The following is a 19,854-nucleotide window of genomic DNA, read 5'->3' as shown; positions in this document are numbered from 1 at the left end:
TTCATGGAAAACAAAAACTTAAGAACTGTTTAATGAGGTGCAAGGAGTGATTTAGGATGGAAATCAATTGCTTCACAGCATCAACAGGAAACCATTCTTTTGGATGCTCTGCATAAATGAAAGCAGCACATTTCTTCTCTTTGCACCATCAAAGCAAGTTTCTGGTCACTCCATTTTAGGCTTCTGTTAACTCAGTGGCACCAACATGGTTTGTCAAGATCTCCTCTAGATAAACAGACACCCTCCCTCCAGTTTTGCACTCTGGCTGTTTCTCTACCCCATGCAGATGTTCAATAGCTCCTTTCAATAGTCTCTCTCTCTCACACAAGTCTGTGTGCGTTCCTGCTTCGTTGTCTTCTACTCCAGATTTCATATATTGCACAACGTAAGATTTGATGGCATCACCATTTGCTTTTATGGTTTCCCAGATGAGTGGCAGGTCTGTGTTAGTCGCCAGACTCAACAAATGGAGCAGAGCCTGGCAGATCTGGGTCCTGAGGCTGGCGCTGTACTTGAATTCCAGGAAGTCCTCAGTGTCCTCACTTTTCTGCAGGGCTTCCACCAAGGCACTCCAGACGTGGCAGAACTGCTCTGTGTGTCCATAGCATTCCCTCCTGCTGGGGATGGAGAGCGCCATGGCTGATTTGATGCGGACTTTGAAGTTTTTGCATGACTTTACCACAGAGGAAAGAGCCCCGTACGCCTGTGTGGTCCAAGCAGCCTCTCCTGTCAGTAAATAAATAGTAACGATAAAAGCAAAACCACAAACCTGTTTTGGTCACTCAAAATAGCAAAGAAAATGGTGACTGTATCTCCTAAATATTTAATGGTTTAAGTGTTCTGTATTCTCTAATTAGATCCGTGCAAATAACGAGCTATGAAAGTAGCTTTAAAGCAGGTCAACCTGCTGACGTTTTACCGAGAGTAAAAACGTTTTGCTTTTCCATTTCTAATCCACAACTATGATCCCATTCCTTTCTAACATGACGCATCCAAGTGAAGGTAGCACAGTTAAGACCATATCAGCATTTTCAGGATCTGAACCTACTTCACTGATAAGAGTTCCCAGAAAGATGCACTTCTGGATATGACAGCACAATTCAGCTCCGTTTGCTTTCTCCCCTCTTCTGCAACACATTTCTAACAGAGAGCTTATCAACCCCACAACCTGCTGTACAAAGACTGAGCCACGGGGACAAGGCTACTCACCAAGTGGCAAGGCACTGTTCTTAAATACATTGCCCAGTGCGTAACAAGCATTCCAGCGCACTTTCATAGTGGCCTCACTCTCAACAGTGGAAACAAGGGCCTGGAGAGACTCTTCAATGGCTTCCCTAAACCTGGGGTGTGCTACGTGACACGGCTGCAGGAAGTGAAGCAGATTCCCAAGAGCCCTGACTGCATTGCTCTTTACCTGGAGAGGAAAAACAAAAACATCAGCTCTCAAAGGAGGATGCTGACCTGCAGCTCCCATTCTGCTGGGGCAGAACATCCCACAGGCATGCAGCTAGTGCCCTTTCCAATAAAAAAATGCAACCATGATCTTCCACCCTCTTTCCCTAAGTCATACCTTGTCTTTGTCCTTGGATGCTTCGGTCGCAGACCGTAACATCTTCAACAGTAGGAGATCAGAGAATTCCTCTTGGAAACTTTGCCCCATTGTTTCCCTAGCAGAAGAATCACACTGTGAAAGACTGGCTCAGAAAATCCACTCTCAAAGATGTGATACAATCCTTTATAAAGTCGTATGAACAACCTTCACTCTTTAGAAGGCTAATATGTAAGGCAGACCTTACTACATGTGACCACTATGTTTATTAATTTAAAACCAAGCTATCAATGCAAGAAAGCCTGTTAGCAATGCATTAAGTCTGTAATAAAAGACAGAGGGCAATGAATTGCTCAGAGGCAATTCATTAGCAGGAATATATGAAAACTATTTCTCCTGTTAAAAATGTAACAGTTGGTTGGACATCCTTCAGTCTTTGGTTTGAGAAGTGTTAAATATTCATCAGTCCTACTTTTGGGTTACGTTGAAAGTAAAGTTACCAAGGAATACGCAGCTACACAAAGTGACACACAAAAACCAGAGCAGTAAGCTTGGTGTACGCTCTGGAACTAATGACAAGATCCAAAACCAAGCAGTTGAATCCAACACCAAAGGCAGTGGGATACTGCTGCCACTGCCCTGCACACGACTAGAAATGCTGGCTAAAGAGAGGTTACAAAGAAGCACTCGATTTTGACACAGCCACCACAGATTTTGTCTCTTAGATACTAACTGCCCCCCAGCAATTCAGGCACCCAGGGGGGCTGTGCTTCCACTTACATGTTGACAATCAGAGTGTCAGTGAGGTTGCCCAGGGACCAGGCAGCTTTGGCACGGACACTGGGAGACTTGTCATGGAGGGAGTTCAGGATTGCATTTGCTGTGTCTGCTACAAACATCACATCCTATAAAAGAAAATATCTGCAATTAGAAAAGTTGTGGGTTTTTTTTGTCGTTGCTACTTAAATGGGTGATTTCCTTAGTGACAGATACACGAGCGTTGACAGGGAAAACAGGATCTCCACAGAGACCGCCTTATTAACATATGTTTTTTTTAGGTGACAACTTTTAACATGTTTACTGTGCTTCCTGCACAGCTTTGTTTGATCTTTAATTAACAGTCCAAGCCTCCATGGTGACCAAGTTCACCACTCTCCTGGGTAGCAGTTGCTGAAAGGTTTCACTGTATAATTTAATTTCATTGGTACTTCAGTTACTTTGGATTTTAACATAATTACCTGGACTGCCATTCTTACACTCATTAAATCCCACCATTAAGAAAGTAATTGCTTTGCCAAACTCCCTGCTGAGCTGCTTGTTTTATCATCTCTTCTATGGCACTATATATTTCATTTTCATTCCTTTGCCCACGATAAAGGATTTCCTTTCAAAATATTTGGACTGAACTCTCAATATCAGCTACAGCATAATTTTCTGTTAAAATTTAAGGCCACGTTGCAAAAATGAGTTTGCTACCCTATGCGAGCTAAGATCACATTGTTGTGGAAGCAAACCAGTGTTTTTCTCTGTGTAAGCTTTACTTCATGGCTGTAAGCAAAACTGAAGCCTTCCCATCAAAATCTTCAGTTAAACTCAACACAGTGCAGCTGCTCCCTTCTTCCCAGCATTACTTTATTGCTGTTTCTTTCCTACTCTGGTCTCCAAGAGCTTGGTGAAGGTCCTATCCTCTTCTTGGACTCCCTGATGAGGCACTCTGGGTTCTGCTTCATCTCACACAGAGTCTCACTGATTTGTGTTCCCATACCAGGCAAGGGGCAGATTGGGGTAGTAAAGAAAAACGATACATGCCAAAGACCAAAAGAATGAAGGAAGGCTCATTGCGAAAGAACTCATGTCCCCATCTTACGGTTCATCAAACCCATTCTAAAATGGTTCAAAGTAAGAAAAAGTTTAACTAGTTCTGACCTGACGAAGGCAAGAGAAGAGAATGTAGACCCCAAGGGCACGTACGGCAGCAGCTTTTACCAGTGGGGTCTCGCTGTGGTTCAGGCCAAGCAGCAGAGTGATGCACAGTATCTGCTGGTCATTCTGAAATGACAGAGAGTCATGGCAACAAAAGAGGAAACAGAAAACAAAATTGGCCCACAAAGAAAAATAACCAACAAATACTCAGAGAGACCTTAATGCATGGAATCTATAGAAAACTATTATTCAGAGTGTACTTTTCAAAGTAAATTGATGGGCATTTGATGATGCCACACAGGAAACTGGAATGCTTCCAGAGAAAATGTTATCCTGTTGCTGTTAGATAATACTGTGAAGGAAACTAAATATTAACTGTCATCCAAATGCAGAAGGTAAATGGTCCGTCAGAAGTAAAACAAACTGGATAGGTTGCTTTTTCCTGTCTTACTTCACTCTTCCGACTTCATGAACGAGGATAACAAGGTAGATTAAGTTCATCCTGGACAGATTGTCAGTTTACCAGCCCGCAACAAAGATCTTTGTTTCATCAGAGCGAAGGGTCAGAGTGGGCACTGACTTGACCCCACGCAAGCCATGGGGACAAGAGAGTGTACAAGATCAAAGTACAGAGTGATGGAGCACATGCTGTACTTGGGAGAAACCAGGCTGAGAATTCCAGAGATATTGCTGCACTGGCAATTCTTGGGCAAATTAGATCTGGCAAAGTACTCCCCATCAAGAAGGGCACAGTGACACAAAAGGAGCTGCACAATGCAGTGGTGGTACACTGCCAAGGCTTTCATGTTTAAGAGCATATTTCAAGTTGCAAAAGGAGAGGAGGGCCAACATATTCATTTGCTTCCGACAGGGCAAACACTGCAGCTTAATGTTTTAAAAACTAGCCAAGAGAAAAAACATGCATGTGAATTGGTGAACAACAGTCCATGGCTGTTAAGCCAGCTGTCCCTTCAACTGCTTAACCAGCAAAATAGCAACCCTTCACCCTTCCCTCGTGCAGTGAAATTCCTGCCCTCCCATGCATCAATAGCCAAGGCTGAGCATTCACAGCAGGGCCAAAGAACTTCTGTGACCCACAGTTTAATTGTTTTGTGAGACTAATTACTCCCAATATTGCCTTTTCCAGTCTTCAATGGTCACGGTTTACTCTGAATGCAAAAAACATTCTCTCCCTTTTCTCTGTAAATGTTAAGGGTTTTATATTTCCATAATGCAGTAGTCAAGAAAACATCTCCATAGGTAAGAACACTGAGCTTATAGGAGTGCTTTATTACCTGCAGACTGCTGAAAGCTTCTGGCAGGATGGAGGACAGAGCATCACAGGCACTTGTCTGAAGAGTTGCATGTTGAGAATTCTGGAGAGCACCAGGTAAAGGGCCATTCAACATCATTGTCCAGAAGGTTACAACCTACAGACACAGCAGACAGCTTACCTATTTAAACTCAGCAATTATGCTGAAGTTCTATAATAATTTGTCTTTTTCTACTGTCATCCAGAAGACATACAGCAGATAGCATAATCTCACAGAAAAGTGATTACAGCCGTTTGGAATCCTAAAATAATTAGCACCAAAACCAAAATGTTTTCAAGACATTTTAGTAGTGCTATAAAGCACTTGTTCACCAAGTTGTTCCTTCTCTCACACACACACTTGGATTGGATTGCATTAGGTAGAATAACAGTTCCATTTTTGAAATCACACAGATGGGTATTTTCATTTGCCTGACAATTTATATTCATATCAATTAACAGGAAGCCAGTGCTGCTGAACACATTTCCTGACAGGGAGGGTCACTGGTGACAAGCTTAAAATTTAGCTTAATCTAAAGAACTTTATAACATTTCCCACAGAAACAAGACCTAAACAGGTCTACATTACTACTACAACGCTAGTTCCCCAGCTTCAGCAAACCCATCTAAACAACAGCCTCAGGCAACAAACATTTCTGAAGTTACATACAACATTGTGGCCACCCTCACTCCACACGTGAGCAGACTGAACATTTAGGCAGCCTCCTGTAGCAGTGCAAGTTCACCACAACTCCAAACACATTTTTATGTGATAGTAAAGACACACACAAAGCCTGAACTGGTCTTCCAGCTTGCTGACTTACGGCAGACAGAAAGAAGATGGATAAGGAAAGGCGGAAAGGCAGAAAGGCAGTGTTAATGCCATGTAAAAGGATTACTTGCCTACCAGCCAAAATAAATGCCAAATTAATGCAGAAAACTGCAGAAATGGTACATACCAGCACCTATAAAGCTGCAGGGTACTTACTTCCTTTCTGCTTTCCTGTGACTGATTTATCAGTTTCCACATCAGAAACTTTGCAGGGAATTCAAGAAAGGAAGTTCAAATAAGCAGAATCTGAGTGGGAGCCCACACACTCACCATGCTGATTGGTACTCTCTTCTCAGGAGCAACAGCTGAGTCGGGTTTGTGCTGCTGTACTACACCTGTGCCCAGCTCCTCCAGAAGCTGCAAGGAAGCAGAAGGCAACCAGGCCTTTATCAGGGTGACTCAAGTATCACCAAAGTACAGAAATCTTTATCTAGGTCTATAGCTCTATTTTTGTTCTCTGGGTAAAGGAGATCCAGTATTAATTTTTGCTCTATTCTGTCCATGCTAGTGAAGGACCCAGAGGAAAAGCCTTTCTTACACAGAGCCTCCAGCTAAAGAATTATAACAAACAGTTGAGCAAAGATGAAATCCCTGAGCTTTCCATTGGGTAACAGACTACAGTTAATGCACCAAGTGATGATAAATTAGATTAGGGCCAGTGTTGTAGTACACGCATTTCCCAAACTTCCCAGTGAACTCAGCAGGGTACCAAACCTCTGCTCAAAGTTCAAGACTGGAAGGTCACAATGCATTTCTGGAAGTGCAGCACACTGCCACTTTGAAAAGCACCAGTTTATCACAGAGCGCTGCTACATGAAACCTGCAGACTCTCTGAACATTCAGCATTACTCATCTGTATTCACAAAGCACACTGATTGACAAAGTTGACCTGACAGAACAATACTGGCCTTTCCTCACACACTTACTTTGGCTCCATGAAGCTGAATTGATGGATCCATTTCTTCCATGCATTTGCAAGCCACTTCTCCAAGTTCTAGCAAATAGCTTTGAGCCATAGAGAAATACCCTTTCACAAGAAGAGCTAACACCTAATCACAAGCAAAAGATAAATTCAGTATTGTTTTTTCCTTCTATTAAACCAAAATACCCCTAATAAAGAAAGCATGTTAACAGCGTAATCAACACAGCAGCCATACACTGAATTATAATGTAACAGATACACCTTACAGCACAATGTCTAGAATAGTAGAGCTAATTAAAACCCTTCCGATTCCATTACCCTGTTCAAAAAAAGAGCCACAAAAGCACTATCAGGTAGCAACTCAATGAATTATTTACTATAAGAGAAGTCTCCTGTAGTGAAAAAAGCTATTGCCTGTAAGAGCAATACATTCTGCATCTCCTGCTACACTGCTGCTGTGCTCTGCAAAGCTGGATTTAACAAATAAGCACTATTCCAGAAGAAGTATGAGATTCTCTGTGATGCACATTACAAAATATTACCATTTTCTGTGGTTACATGAAGAAAAACATGGCCAAGTCTCAACATATATGAGTACTTCTTTAGTCACGCCAGTACCATCCCACAGCTCTTTGTACTCTGTTTACCAATTGCAGAATTCTTCCCCCACCATTTTCTATCAAAACTTCAAGATAGATTTTGTATGGAGGAATTTGCATGAGGGAGACTCACAGCCTTCACCAGATGCCAGCACACACAACTAAACATTTAAAAATAATAAAGACAAAAATGACAGGCAGATGAACTCGTTGCTGCAGCTTTACTACGGGGTGGTTTTGCTGTGGTCACAAGCACAGAATCAAAATGTTAGCATTCTTTCAGTCACAACAGACCAGAAATGCTGCTCCAGCAAATGCTTTCGCCTACAGCTCTCTGCAAGAGCTAGGAGCAAAGGCAACCCATGAGACTCAGCAGGCCTGAGGCTATGTGATACTGTACAAGATGACTGCTTTACAAGCTAACTGTTCATTCTCACCTGCAAGGACTCCAGACGAACAGGAGATGGTTCATAAACACTCCCAGATGGAAAGTTAGCATCGTTGTCAGAACAGGAATCCTCTCTGGGCAGAACAATGACAGAAATACAAAGACGAATAAGCCAGCATGGTTCTGGAGGCAAACATCCTGACGGATTCTCTGGAGATTCCCCTTCCAAGGGGAGTGCTTTTCTCCACTGCTCAGAAAAATTAAAACGATGAGGGGTTGCACTACCACTGTTGCTTAGCCCTGAAGAACTGGGCTGCTGTAAAAGTAGCTGCACCTCTGGTAAAGGTGCTTGGGCAGATACGATAGCCCCTAATAGTGTGAGACTAGAAACTCGAACATTAACATCTGCAAGAAAGAACAGGGAGGGGGAAGAGAAAGCCAGTCAATTAGCATCTCATTGATGCATCAGTCTCCATCCGTTTTCAAATGAGACACATCATAACATACAATTTGGTAATGCTTTCTCTAATTATGCATATATTGTATATTAACCAATGCTAAATTAAGGACTAACATATACAAAGAGGCTTCACACAGAATACAAACCTTTATGGCAAATGTATGGCTTTATCTGGTTCCAAACTCTTGTCAGCAACCCAGGATTTAAACGGCTGTACGGTGCATTTGAAACCAAATTTGCAAGGCACTGAAACACATAACAGAGCATACGTGGCGTAGTGATTACAGTGTCTGGCCTCCAACAGATTGCATTTTATGATGGTAGTTTAGGTCATTTTTGACAGCTAATTATCTGAGGACACCTTAAAACAAATGGCCCAATTATCTGCTATTGAAAATTGGTTGCAAGCTTGGCTCCTACTGTGACCTGGTATAAAGATCAAGATATTTCAACAGCCCATGAAAAAATTTTGCTTTTCAAGAAGGCTGTTCAGATTCAGGTTTCAAAGCCAGGGTGAGCCTCCAGAATCATTTCATAGGTTCACTTATCTTAATAAAGAAAGAAAGAAAGAAATGCAGAACAAGAAAAATGCACTGGAAAAAAAAAAAAAAAAAAAAAGCCTAGGCCTTTGCAGAAAGCCTCGGTCACTGTTGCCACTACATCACAAGGCTTCAGTCTATTTGCCCTCCTTCTTCACCCCTGGTCCTTAACAGCCACAAGAATTTTCAGGCAATCTTTCTTCAGAAGTCTAGAGACCAATTTCAGCTCTCATGCAGCACTTGAAAGTTTTACCTTGATTATCTGAGTTAGTGTCTGAGAAGACGATTCTGCCACCAGGGCTAGCAGCAGGCAGCGGTGCAGCTCCCGGATGCTAGAAGCAATAGTTACAGAGAAGGGAGTAAAAGCTCTCTTGTGATCATTAGCATCTTCAGCAATAGATAGAAACTGCTTAGAACCTTCCAGAATGGCTGAGAGAACTTGAAGAGAACAGGCACGTGTCTGAAACAATAAAACATTTTTGTTAGCTACAGCAGATCTTTTAAGAATCCACTATTTTTTCCTAGGCCCTCTAAAATACTCATCTCAAGCACATGATTGGTACCACATTCTTACTATGCAGTATAACTTCAGGAGCCATTACACCAGAAATGAGTAATGACTGTAATTGGTTTCCTTAACTGATACATCCTTTTTTATTTCTTGTGGTACAGAGAGCAAGCAACACAAGTACAGCTGAAGTCTGACTAAGGGCCAGAGAAGACAACTCTTGTAATTAATACATGGAAAATACAATGCTTCATCTATTCAGGATTGTCTCACCTTAGGAGAAGGGTCCTTTAAAGCAATAGTCATCAAGGACACTGACTGCGGGCTGCCAATGCCAGGTGCATCAGGAACAAATGCTGACCAGTAGCCATAAAGAACTCTTTTTTCTATTGACTTTATAGCAGAGAGGAAACACGCCAGCGCCCCTTGACGAACTTTGGCTTGATAAGATCTTAAAAAATAATAATAAACAAAAACATTTAAAAAATAGCAAAAGTGTAAAGTAATGGACTTAACCTAGTACTACATGCTACTATGCTTTATGTTTACATGAAGAACAATAACCTCATTTTGCTCTGTATTCCGCCTTCAGCATCAGAATATTCTGACTCGCTGCTGCTGATTCTTTTCCAGCTATTGCCATGTGAAGGTAAGGGATCCTTCCCAGCAGGCACACATACAACATCTGATGCACAAGCCCGAGGATCCACACAATGACTGTTCTCCAAGTTTAGTTTCAGCACATCTGCTCCATGGTTCGATTCATTTCCTGTATCACATGAATCTTCTTTTCCTTCTTCCGCAAACTCTCCCTTCTTTTGTTTTCCTTTGGACTTCTTTCTTCGGTTCTGTTGTATGAAGAAAGCTACATTTTATATATACGTATATATCCAGGAAGATGTGCAATCGTTTTATAGTGGTACATCTTTTACCAAGGGAAAAATAAAATCCCAACTGAAAACAAAACAACTTTTAATCCACAAGAAAAGCAGAGTTCAATGTAGTAAATCATGCCCTCTGTATAGGACGTTAACATGTAACAGCTTTAGTTTCCAAGAGTTGTTTCTAGATGAGATTTAATTTACCCAGAAGAGTTATACTATTTAGTATCTTCTGTGCAACAATACATATGATTGCACTAAGATGCAGTATGTACAACACTGTACATTAAAAATAACAGTATAAGGATTAAGCAGAACAGACGAGGAAGCAAGGAAAAAAAGAGGGAAAAAAGCACCAAAATAACAATAATTAAAAAATAATATATGTTTTTAAATCAGTCGCTAGATGAAGCTGACTTCTCTCAGAAACAGTCAAATAATTGTCCAAGTGCTGGGAGACAAAATGCAGTTTATAAAATAAAGAACTCTGCCTCGTCTGCAAGCTCCAATTCCACGCCTTCAGGCCAAGGATTCTTGGCTGCAGAAGAATAACTGACGCACTCAGCTTAAGTCAAGTAAACCCATCTCTGCAGAGTCATTTATAATCTCGGGGCAAAACCAAAGCATTTTAATTAGTTCAGAGACATACAACTGATAACATAAAAGCAAAAAAAAAAAATAAAAAAAAATACAAAATGTATCACACACTCAGAACACAGAGAGCCTGTTAGCCACCAATCCCATACCAGGTAATATGCAACTACAACAAACACATGAGTAAAGGAGTATTACTTCAGCTTACCCCTGTGGGCTTAAAGGCAGCCGGCTCTGGTTGCTCCTGTTTGACAGGTGACCTTTTGTCATACTGAGGTAATGGAGCTGGATACAAGGCTGCAGGCATCTCTATGCTCAGCCCTGGCAGCCCATGAAACATACATTTCTGAAACAAAAACAAAAACGTTTGTGTATTTTTCCTTTTCAGCACGTGTCTTCAGTGTCAATTTAAGTAGTTACCTTTAATACCGCAAGGAGAGATCCAAGCTGGTCAGTTTGCATTATCTTCATCTTCCCACCATTCAGAAGTGACTGGATACCTTTCAATGCATTTTGTAGCAACTGAAAACAAAAACACATTACTTACTTTTCCTGCCCAGAAAACTGAAGCTTCACATCTTTCAAATGACTTTTTAAGTAGTTACGGCTTCACTCAACAAAGTTGCCATGACAGTTATTTACATTGTCCAATTAAAACAAATACAAAAAAGTAAACTATTTAAGCAAAATCTCAGTTGAAAATAGTCCAAATATCTTACATTCCGAACTCCAGTATTCCAACAGCCAATCTCCTAATCAGAGTATTCAAGACTCACACTTACCATGCAAAAGACAATGTCATCTACATTAGAGGTTTTTGAAGACTGCAGAACACTTAGGAACGTTTGAAAACAGACACTTCTGTAGGGCTCATCCAAGCATGGCTGTCCAGGCACACTAAATAAAAGTGAGAAACAAAACATTGCTTCACAGCTTTATAAAGTTACCCAGACTCGGATGCAAACCCCCCTCTAGGCTGTGGAGCAGGGCCTCAGACAGATTGATAGCTCTTTGAAAAGGATCAGCTCTACTACTATAAAGAACAAAGGGAAACCTTCTGCACAAGGAGCTCCCACAATCCTAGCATGCCTTACAGCTCTCTGCTTCTGTGGCTACCTTCTCAATTACTATGAATCTCCAGGCATAGCTCAACAAGCTGTCACGCCTACAAATGATGAAAGGCAAGAATTTGCATTTAAGGGGACCTAGTATGACTTCCGTCAGTTCTTAGTTCCCAAATCTCTTCATTTTAATGTGCTGAAACATTCTAATGTCTACTTGATTTAATGTACAAAGAGAGGGCAACTGCATCACTTTAATCTCTGCTGTCTTAAATACCATACAGTAAAAGCTGGCCAAGGCTGCAGTAGCTTTTGTCATTAAATAAAATCTTTTTAATGGATTCCTAAGCATCTGTTTCCAGCACATTTAATTACCTTAAGCCATTACCGCATGTTTGGTAATACTCAAAGGACAATTCTAGTATTACAAGTGATTTTCCTGAAATTAGAATCACAGAATAGCCGAGGTTGGAAGGGACCGTCTAGTCCAACCTCCTTGCTCTAAGCACAGCCAGGCAGAACAGGTTGCACAGCACCATGTCCATTCAGATTCTGAATCTCCAGGCACAGACATTCCACAATCTCCCAACAGTCATTACAGGACCAGACAAAACTTTTAATTTCCTTCTCTAAACATTTCCATGTTAGCACTGCTTCTGGAAGCCTGAGACTTTACAGTTTCTATCCATAGATGATACAATCAATAACTCAGAGCACTAAAGACTTACGTTTCAAATTCACGCATATGCAGCTTACAGGTCCTGTGTTCACTGCTCCTGGCACCGAGCAGACCTGTCTGTGTTGTCAAATGTACATCATCTAAAGCACCCACCTCCCCACCTGTAAGAGTCTGTATGCACCTGAGACACAGGTTTGCCATGCTGTGTACTGCTGCCCTCCTGAGTTCCACGTCGGGCTGAGCAGGATCACTGAACTGTACCAGCAGTCCCATCTTGCCCAGCAAATCCTGCAGGTACTAAAACAAAGCAGCCAAAGTCATTAAGGGTCAATGCTCTTCCCTCAGCCTGCTGGCTCTGTTTGGTAAATAAACATATCATATTTATGCTACAAGAAAAGATTCATCAGCTGCATCTTCAAATTCCACAGGCAGATTGTGTTTACTAAAACGATGAGATTACTATTTCCAAAGTTCTCCTGTTTTGTATTTAAAAAAGTACTGTGAGCATAGTTCAGACTGAGTCACAATGTATGCCGCCTTCCCAGACATAATTCTAAGTTACTGACAACTGCTGTACCAAGCTTCTGCAGTTTTCTAGGCTACAAACCCACGCAAGCTGGCAGCTCCAGCACTGCTAGCATCACTACCTTGTGCTTCAGCCAAACTGCAGAAACTGCAATGCAAACTGCCAAGAGCTGGGGAGAGCAAGAGAATTCATCAAATCAAACACTACCAGTTACACTGCAGCAAAAAGAAGCTTTGTGCAAACTTTGGCTATGACACCAGACAACTGCCGCTTCAAAATGGTTTTGAGACCACTGCACAGCAAAGAGCAAATCAGGCTGCAGGATAAATTTCAGGATCCTCAATAGAGACTGCAGTGTCTTGCAATTCGAAGCTCCCCATGTTCCTTCTGGCTGTCACATGGACAGATCAAAGCACTTTGTCTGCAGACTGAGCCTGGTGCCTTTCTTCCGTTGTACGCCTCTGGCTCAAACCAGATCCTGGATGGACCCTACCAGTGCTGCATGCAGGTACACCATCAATGAGCATAGGAAAAATCTTGCTATATACTGATTATTAAAATACACACCTAACACACCTGCAATTCAACTTCTGCACAAATACTATGCATGATTATATTGGGATCTAATCTTAACCTAAAAGGAATGGTGATTTGAGAACAAGGGACATTTTTATCTAAAAAGGAAAAAAAAAAAAAAAAGGATGAAAGAGTAAAGGATGAAAACCTTTCTTTCTTGCATACTTTCTCTTAGTTTGTAAACACACCTTCTGACATTTAGGTCCATTATTGTAAACAACAGCTGCTAAGGCTTGCAGAATTTCAACGTGTGTCCAAGAGCTGCATTGCTTAAGAGCAGAGATGCAGTAAGAGAGAAGAAAATTCAAATTCTGTTCATCGACCACCACCTGTCATAATAGAAAAGGATTATGGTCAAGAAAACAGCATTATCCTGTACTGATCATAGAATCATAGAATTACCCAGGTTGGAAAAGACCTTGAAGATCATCACATCCAACCACAGCCTAACCAGAACCCTATCTCTAAAAACCCTACACTAAATCATATCCCTGAGTACCACATCCAAATGGCTCTTAAACGCAACCACGGATGGCGATTCAACCACCTCCCTGGGGAGCCTATTCCAGTACCTAGTCTACTGATCAGTGTACTGATATCCCCACATCTACAGATTTGGGTAATCTGGCTGTTAAAATTACACAACATCACAAAATTAGAAACTTACACTTAAGAAACAGATAAGTGCACATGAGCATCCTATAGCCAAGAGTACTGCCCAAGAGAATAGCCTTTACATGAGGAAGCCCCCAGTCACACTAGAGCCACAGGGCAGAACCTTGTCAAAGAGTAAACGAACACTGCACTGAAAATGCACGCAGCTCCACACGAGTTCAGTTCCACAGCCCCACATTAGTGGCAAAAGGCCCCTCTGGCTCAACGTGGGAGCAGGCAGACAGCACAGGGCAGTTAATGCACAGCCAGTTTCCCGTACCTGGAACCTGTTGAGCAGGTGATGGATGAGCTGACAGACTTTGCTGACGAGATGCTCCTGGTCGAAGTGGACGAGCTGACAGGCCTGTGCGAGCAGCACACACACATCCTGGGGAGGGAAGCAGCGCGTTGTCACCGTCAGGCCGCACAGCAGCGCGCCGCCCCGGCCCCGCCCCAGCTCCCCGTGCCTCACACGGTCCCGCCGGCTCCAGCAGCGCCCGACACCCGACACGGGACGGGCCCCAGGCGGCTGCGAGTCCCCGCACGATGCAGCGCCCGGTACCTGCGCGCTGGGCCCCGCAGCCGGCGCGGGCCCGCAGTTCTCGGAGATGAGCTGGTCGAACAGCAGGTGCAGCTCGGTGCGCCGACCGCCGGCGGAACGTTCCGCTCCGGGCTGTGTCCGCAGCGCGCCCAACCGAACCAGGTACCGGCGGAACGAGCCGCCCGGCACCGCATCACGAGCCGACACCGCCACCGCCGCCATGATCCGCCCTTCCGGCAATATCGCTATGACAACGCGGAACACTTCCGAGGCATCGACGGCGGCCGAGGGGGGACATTGCGGGGCGGCCATGGCGGCAGGGGGCAGTGCTGGGCCTGGTCGGCTCCTCCTGCCACAGCCCGTGTTTGGTTTTGTCTCTTTTGTCAGCACTTCATTTTGTAAAGTATTGTTTATTATCTCAGAAGGATGAGAAGTGTCAGAAGGGCAGTTCGTAGAGAGGAGCACACAGCTGAGTGAGGCTGGGACAGGCCAGAAAACAGCCTCTTTCTGCACAGTAAATGTGAGATTGTCAGTAACTGTAGGATATTAACTGTAGAGATAGTCAGTAACTGTAGGAATAGTCAGTAACTGTAGGGATAGTAACTGTAGGGATAGTCAGTAACTGTAGGGATAGTCAATAACTGTAGGTATAGTCAATAACTGTAGGGATAGTCAATAGCTGTAGGGATAGTCAATAACTGTAGGTATAGTCAATAACTGTAGGGATAGTCAATAGCTGTAGGGATAGTCAATAACTGTAGGTATAGTCAATAACTGTAGGGATAGTCAATAGCTGTAGGGATAGTCAATAACTGTAGGGATAGTAACTGTAGGGATAGTCAGTAACTGTAGGGATAGTAACTGTAGGAATAGTGAGTAACTGTAAGGGATAGTAGCTGTAGGGATAGTCAATAACTGTAGGGATAGTCAATAGCTGTAGGGATAGTCAGTAACTGTAGGGATAGTAACTGTACGGATAGTCAATAGCTGTAGGGATAGTCAGTAACTGGAGGGATAGTCAATAACTGTAGGGATGTCTTCCAGTGTTAGCTGACATTTGATAAATTGTGACTGCTCACTGGTAGGAAAACAGTGGCTGAAGTGCGGTGGATTGTTTTTCCCCCTGTAATTCTGTGTGTTATGATTTGACATTGGTGTTTTCAAAGTGAATCCGTGGGAACTGGACTGCTCAGCTCCTTTGAAGTTCCCAGGGAAGAATGGAACGTGGCTCCCCAAGATGTAGTGCAATCTCTTTCCCTGTTGATATCAGGAGTTGTGATAGGCTTAGAATCATGGAGAGGTGTCCTCCCCACACAGCAGCAGCCCCAGAGTCAGTTCTGGGTGGGTCTCACCTGCCCTGCCCCAGCTGCCCACCAGAGAATAGCTGTCCTGGAGAATAACCAGCCTGTAACTCTCATCAGAATTCCAGGGAGTCTCTTTGCCAGGTGCTCCAGGTCAGTCCTGCCTCCAAACATGCTGACATTTCACTTCTTATCAGCATGATTTCAGAGCAGATTAAATGTGAATCAAGGAAAATCCTCCTGCCCAGGGAAGCAAACACAAAATGCAGATTCTCCTCCTTGGGATGTTTGGCTATGGAGATGCAGTGAGTGCCCCCCCAGCAAGGTGCTGCAGTTCTCCAAAGGCACGTGCAGATTTAGAGCAGCACTTAGCTTTATCTCTGCTGGTGCCAAAGGTGTCTCCCACTGCTTTCTGTCTGTTTTCCCAAGCTGCAGGCCAGCTGACGGACAAACAGTGCTGGCTCCAGGCTTGTTTGCCCCTGAAGGACAGATACGGATACTTGAAATATTTTCCTAATCTCATTTTGTCATGCAAGCAACTGCTGGCGCTGTCAGGGATGTTGCTCTGTGGCAGGATGGGGGACAGCATGTGGGATGGCCAGAGAAGTCCCAGCACCCAAGGGAAGCAGGAGGGAGACCACCCACACTGCTGGGCCCTGCATCCCATCAGGATCCCCTGCTCGTCTCCCTAACTGGTTCATCAGGATAATTCCTTCCCTCCAGTGAGGGCATTATACCTCCTTGTAAATGGAAGTGCTGCACTCTGAGGTCACCCAGCCCTCCTGAGAACCAGGGCTCAGGTTTCCAAAGCTATTTCTGGGAAGGACTACCAGACTTATTTAACGTGGCATAAATAGGCTGTGCTGGGAGCCACTGCTGAGATTCAGTGCAGTGATTCAGGGGTGCAACAGATACTGGTCAGCTGTGATCCAGCCTGTGCTCCTGCTGCCTGGGCTTTGTCTTCCCTGGATCTGGCAGAGGCTGAGACATCCCCATGCCACCTCTGCAGAAGCTCAGAAGTGCCATAAAGGAACTCTGAGGAGCAGCTCAAATCACTCTTGTCTGCTGGGAGGGGAATGTGGGATCCAAAATGCAGCAAGCAGCTGGGGCTGGGAAAGAGCTGTGCTGGCTGCCAGGGATGCACACCAACCATGAGCTAATCCCAACAAAAATAGGAGTGAAATCATAATTCATCTGCATAATTCATGTGCATAATTTTATCTTCGCTGTATTTTCTCCAGGGATGTATTCTAGAAAATGCTTGCTTTCCCCTCCCCTCTTGTCCTTCCAAAAAGTGTCATAGATACAAATCATTGGAGACAGCGAGGGGTTGTAGCTTTGCTGGGTTACCAAATAAATGCTGCATTTCTCTTGAGCTCCTGGTCTATGTCTTGGCAAGTGATGCAGGTTGAAACCGTGGTAGACAAGCAGGCTTGAAACAATCACAGGATTTTAATTGCTTTCATTGTGAACCCTGGCTGCCAATTGTATCTTCATGAAAAACTAACAGTTTGCACTTGAAAATGCTAAAAATGTTAGACAATAATGGCAATTAGAGATAATTATAGTTATTCTGAAGCAAGGATTGGACTCCAAGAAGACACCCAGGAAGAACAGAAAGCAATGCCCTGTTTACTATACAGACTACAGGCTGCTTTTCATATGATGTGAGAGTTGCCAGTTTAATTGCTTAATGATTTTCTGTAAGATATTTAAGCACCATGATGTCTTGAAGCAGCCCAGCTCTGCCGGAACTGCAGGTGTCAGTGCTGCTGGGGACAGTCACAACACAAAGCCCAGGCCTGGCACCAGTGCTTGCTGAGTCACAGCCAGCCCTGCGCTGTGTGAGCCACCGAGCACCAGGGACACAGCACCCAGGGACCTCATTAGAAAGGGCAAGGCTGTACCTGCCCCCAGCCCCAGCATTTCAGGGGATCCTCAGCAGCACAGGCCTGGACTGACCCTTCCAAACTGGCTGACGGGCCGGGTCTGTTGCTCTCTGCCATGTCAGAGTGATCCCTTCAAGAAAGACTTTTAGAACTGGATTGACAAAAGAGGTTTTGTCCCCATCAAAGCGTTTTGGGCTTTCCTCAAAAACAAAACACACTTCTTTCTTCCCAGTTCTGTGCTGTGGGCTGGGTGCAAGCTATTGCTGCATTCCGGTGGCAGTGGGGCCACATCCCACCTGCACCCAGACCCCAAAACCACCAGCATGAGATCCTGAGCCTGGAATGGAACATGTAACCTCTTGCTCATGGAAAGATGTCTGCGTAAGATAGGATTTCCATTTCTCTGACTCAGATTAAGCAGCACAGGGCGAAACCCTGTCCTGACAAGACACTGGGAAACACTTTGCCCAGTTGTGGTTTGGGTCCTTGTGCCCCACAGCAGCCCCCAGCCCGCTCTACAGCCCCCAGCCCACACATGCTGCTCAGAGGTGCTGCTGTGACTCTGGGAACAAAGGCTGCCTTCATGATGGAGGGACTGCTGTGGCAAATTCCTGGGATGTTTTTATGGGCTGTAACCAATGCAACGGGAGAGAAGAGCTCCCAGCAGTCTCCTCCCCCTGAAAGTACTCAATTCACACCAGGCTGGGAGGAGGTGAAAGGAAAAGCCACGCACGTGTTGAAATGTAGGGGATTGCAGCAGCTCTCACAAACCCTTTTCTACTCACCAATCACTAAAACAGCTTCTGCAGGAAGTAAGACAAGCCCCTCCAGGGCCAAATGGAGCTGCTCCTGGAGCTTAACACTGGGCCAAATCCCACTGGGCACAGAGCAGAGCCTCAGGCTGCCCCAGGCCTCCTGCAGAAGGGATGGGGCCAGAGCACGGCCCTGCAAGCCAAACCTGCAGCCTGGAGCAGCTGGATACGAAGAGGAAGCCAGAGACTAAAACCCAAGAGAAATCCATCTGGAGCCTGCGCAGGCAATCTGAACAGGTCAGCAAGGACCTGACATGTTTTGAAACAGCACAGATGCTGCATTCTGCTTTACAGCAATCCCCATCCTGCTCTGCTCCCCACCCAGCACAATGCCAGGAGAACTCAGGGACGTTCCAGCCCACCCTTCCCCAGGCACAGCGCTGGGCAGGGGCTCATCTCCCTTGTTTCCCCCATGCTGGGTGTGAGGCCACCGACACTCGGTGTAGGACAGCCCTCAGTGGAGCTTGCAGGGGGGACGAAGAAGTTGCTGACCTGAGGAAAAGCAGTTATTTGTCTCAGCGGTAATGAGTTATTATTACTTAGCCTCAGCTAGATGCTGCCTTAAGGGAAGAAGCATCTGATCGTCTTTTAATAAACACAGTTTATCCTCCTGTGAGAAACCTGCAGCTCCCATCTCCATCCAGCACTGAGGCATATGGCTTCAGCACAGGCTTTGTTGCTATGAGTCACAGTCTGGCAAAGGGTGTGGGAGATGCTGCTCAATAAATAGAACAAAGCAGGGAAACCTCGGGTGGGCAGGAATGGCACAGCCCTGCTTCCCGCACCAAGTGGCATCAGCTCTTCAGGATTTACCAGGCAGGGACTGAGCATGAGATAAAAACGATTTCCATGTTTTTCTCTCTTCATCTCAAACCTCCCACGGAAACACTGCAAAAAAAAAAGGAACACGTCCTTCGGGTATCACGTTTATCAGCAACAGGCTCTGCTCCATGTGCTCAGGGAAGACTAACGCTGCAATGCCTGCAGAGTGACTTTGTGAGGTGGAAGGACAGAGAGCACAGACACACAGTCCTGGGCATCCCATGGGAGCAGGCTGCAGTGCCCAGCGGTGGGAGGATCTCACCATCACTGGGACCCTTAGCAGAGGCACAGGAGGACACAGAGGAGGAGAATATTGTGTCCATGCAGCAAGGAGGCAGGGCTGGCTCCTGCACCTTCTCCAGCTGCTTTATTCCAAGTTCCCTCCATATAGAAATAAATCCTAAGTAATGACTAATAGCATGGAACACAGCCACCAAAAAAGTGCCTGCGTGGTCTTCAGTGCCACAAAATGGCTTTTGCAATGCC

The 19,854-nt window shown here is 44.5% G+C and overlaps 1 protein-coding gene across 4 annotated transcripts; it reads right to left on the bottom strand.

Moving 5' to 3' along the window:
• On the bottom strand, positions 1-14,782 carry HEATR6 (HEAT repeat containing 6). 4 transcript variants are annotated; one of them, XM_015881209.3, is made up of 20 exons: positions 14,566-14,782; positions 14,284-14,391; positions 13,538-13,678; positions 12,429-12,544; positions 11,290-11,404; positions 10,928-11,029; positions 10,716-10,853; positions 9,597-9,880; positions 9,306-9,483; positions 8,778-8,984; positions 8,132-8,231; positions 7,575-7,930; positions 6,543-6,665; positions 5,887-5,973; positions 4,768-4,902; positions 3,476-3,598; positions 2,330-2,454; positions 1,571-1,667; positions 1,210-1,414; positions 1-726 (listed from the first exon to the last, which is right to left on the bottom strand). In XM_015881209.3, exons 1-20 carry the CDS (start codon positions 14,764-14,766, stop codon positions 176-178), a joined length of 3,492 nt encoding a protein of 1,163 aa, XP_015736695.2. In that variant the 5' UTR covers positions 14,767-14,782; the 3' UTR covers positions 1-175. The 4 variants fall into 4 exon arrangements, 3 of the variants coding, with proteins under 3 accessions (XP_015736695.2, XP_085378047.1, XP_085378048.1); XM_085521921.1 differs by lacking the exon at positions 1,210-1,414; XR_014936428.1 differs by lacking the exons at positions 1-726; positions 1,210-1,414; positions 1,571-1,667; positions 2,330-2,454; positions 3,476-3,598 and having other exon boundaries at positions 5,773-5,973.
• Positions 14,783-19,854: the final 5,072 nt, after the last annotated feature.

This window comes from Coturnix japonica, chromosome 22 (genome assembly GCF_054131305.1).
Source record: "Coturnix japonica strain WE chromosome 22, WE-NBRP24, whole genome shotgun sequence".
In the NCBI taxonomy this organism is placed as follows: Eukaryota; Metazoa; Chordata; class Aves; order Galliformes; family Phasianidae; genus Coturnix; species Coturnix japonica.
This window is presented reverse-complemented; position numbering and strand designations above follow the sequence as displayed.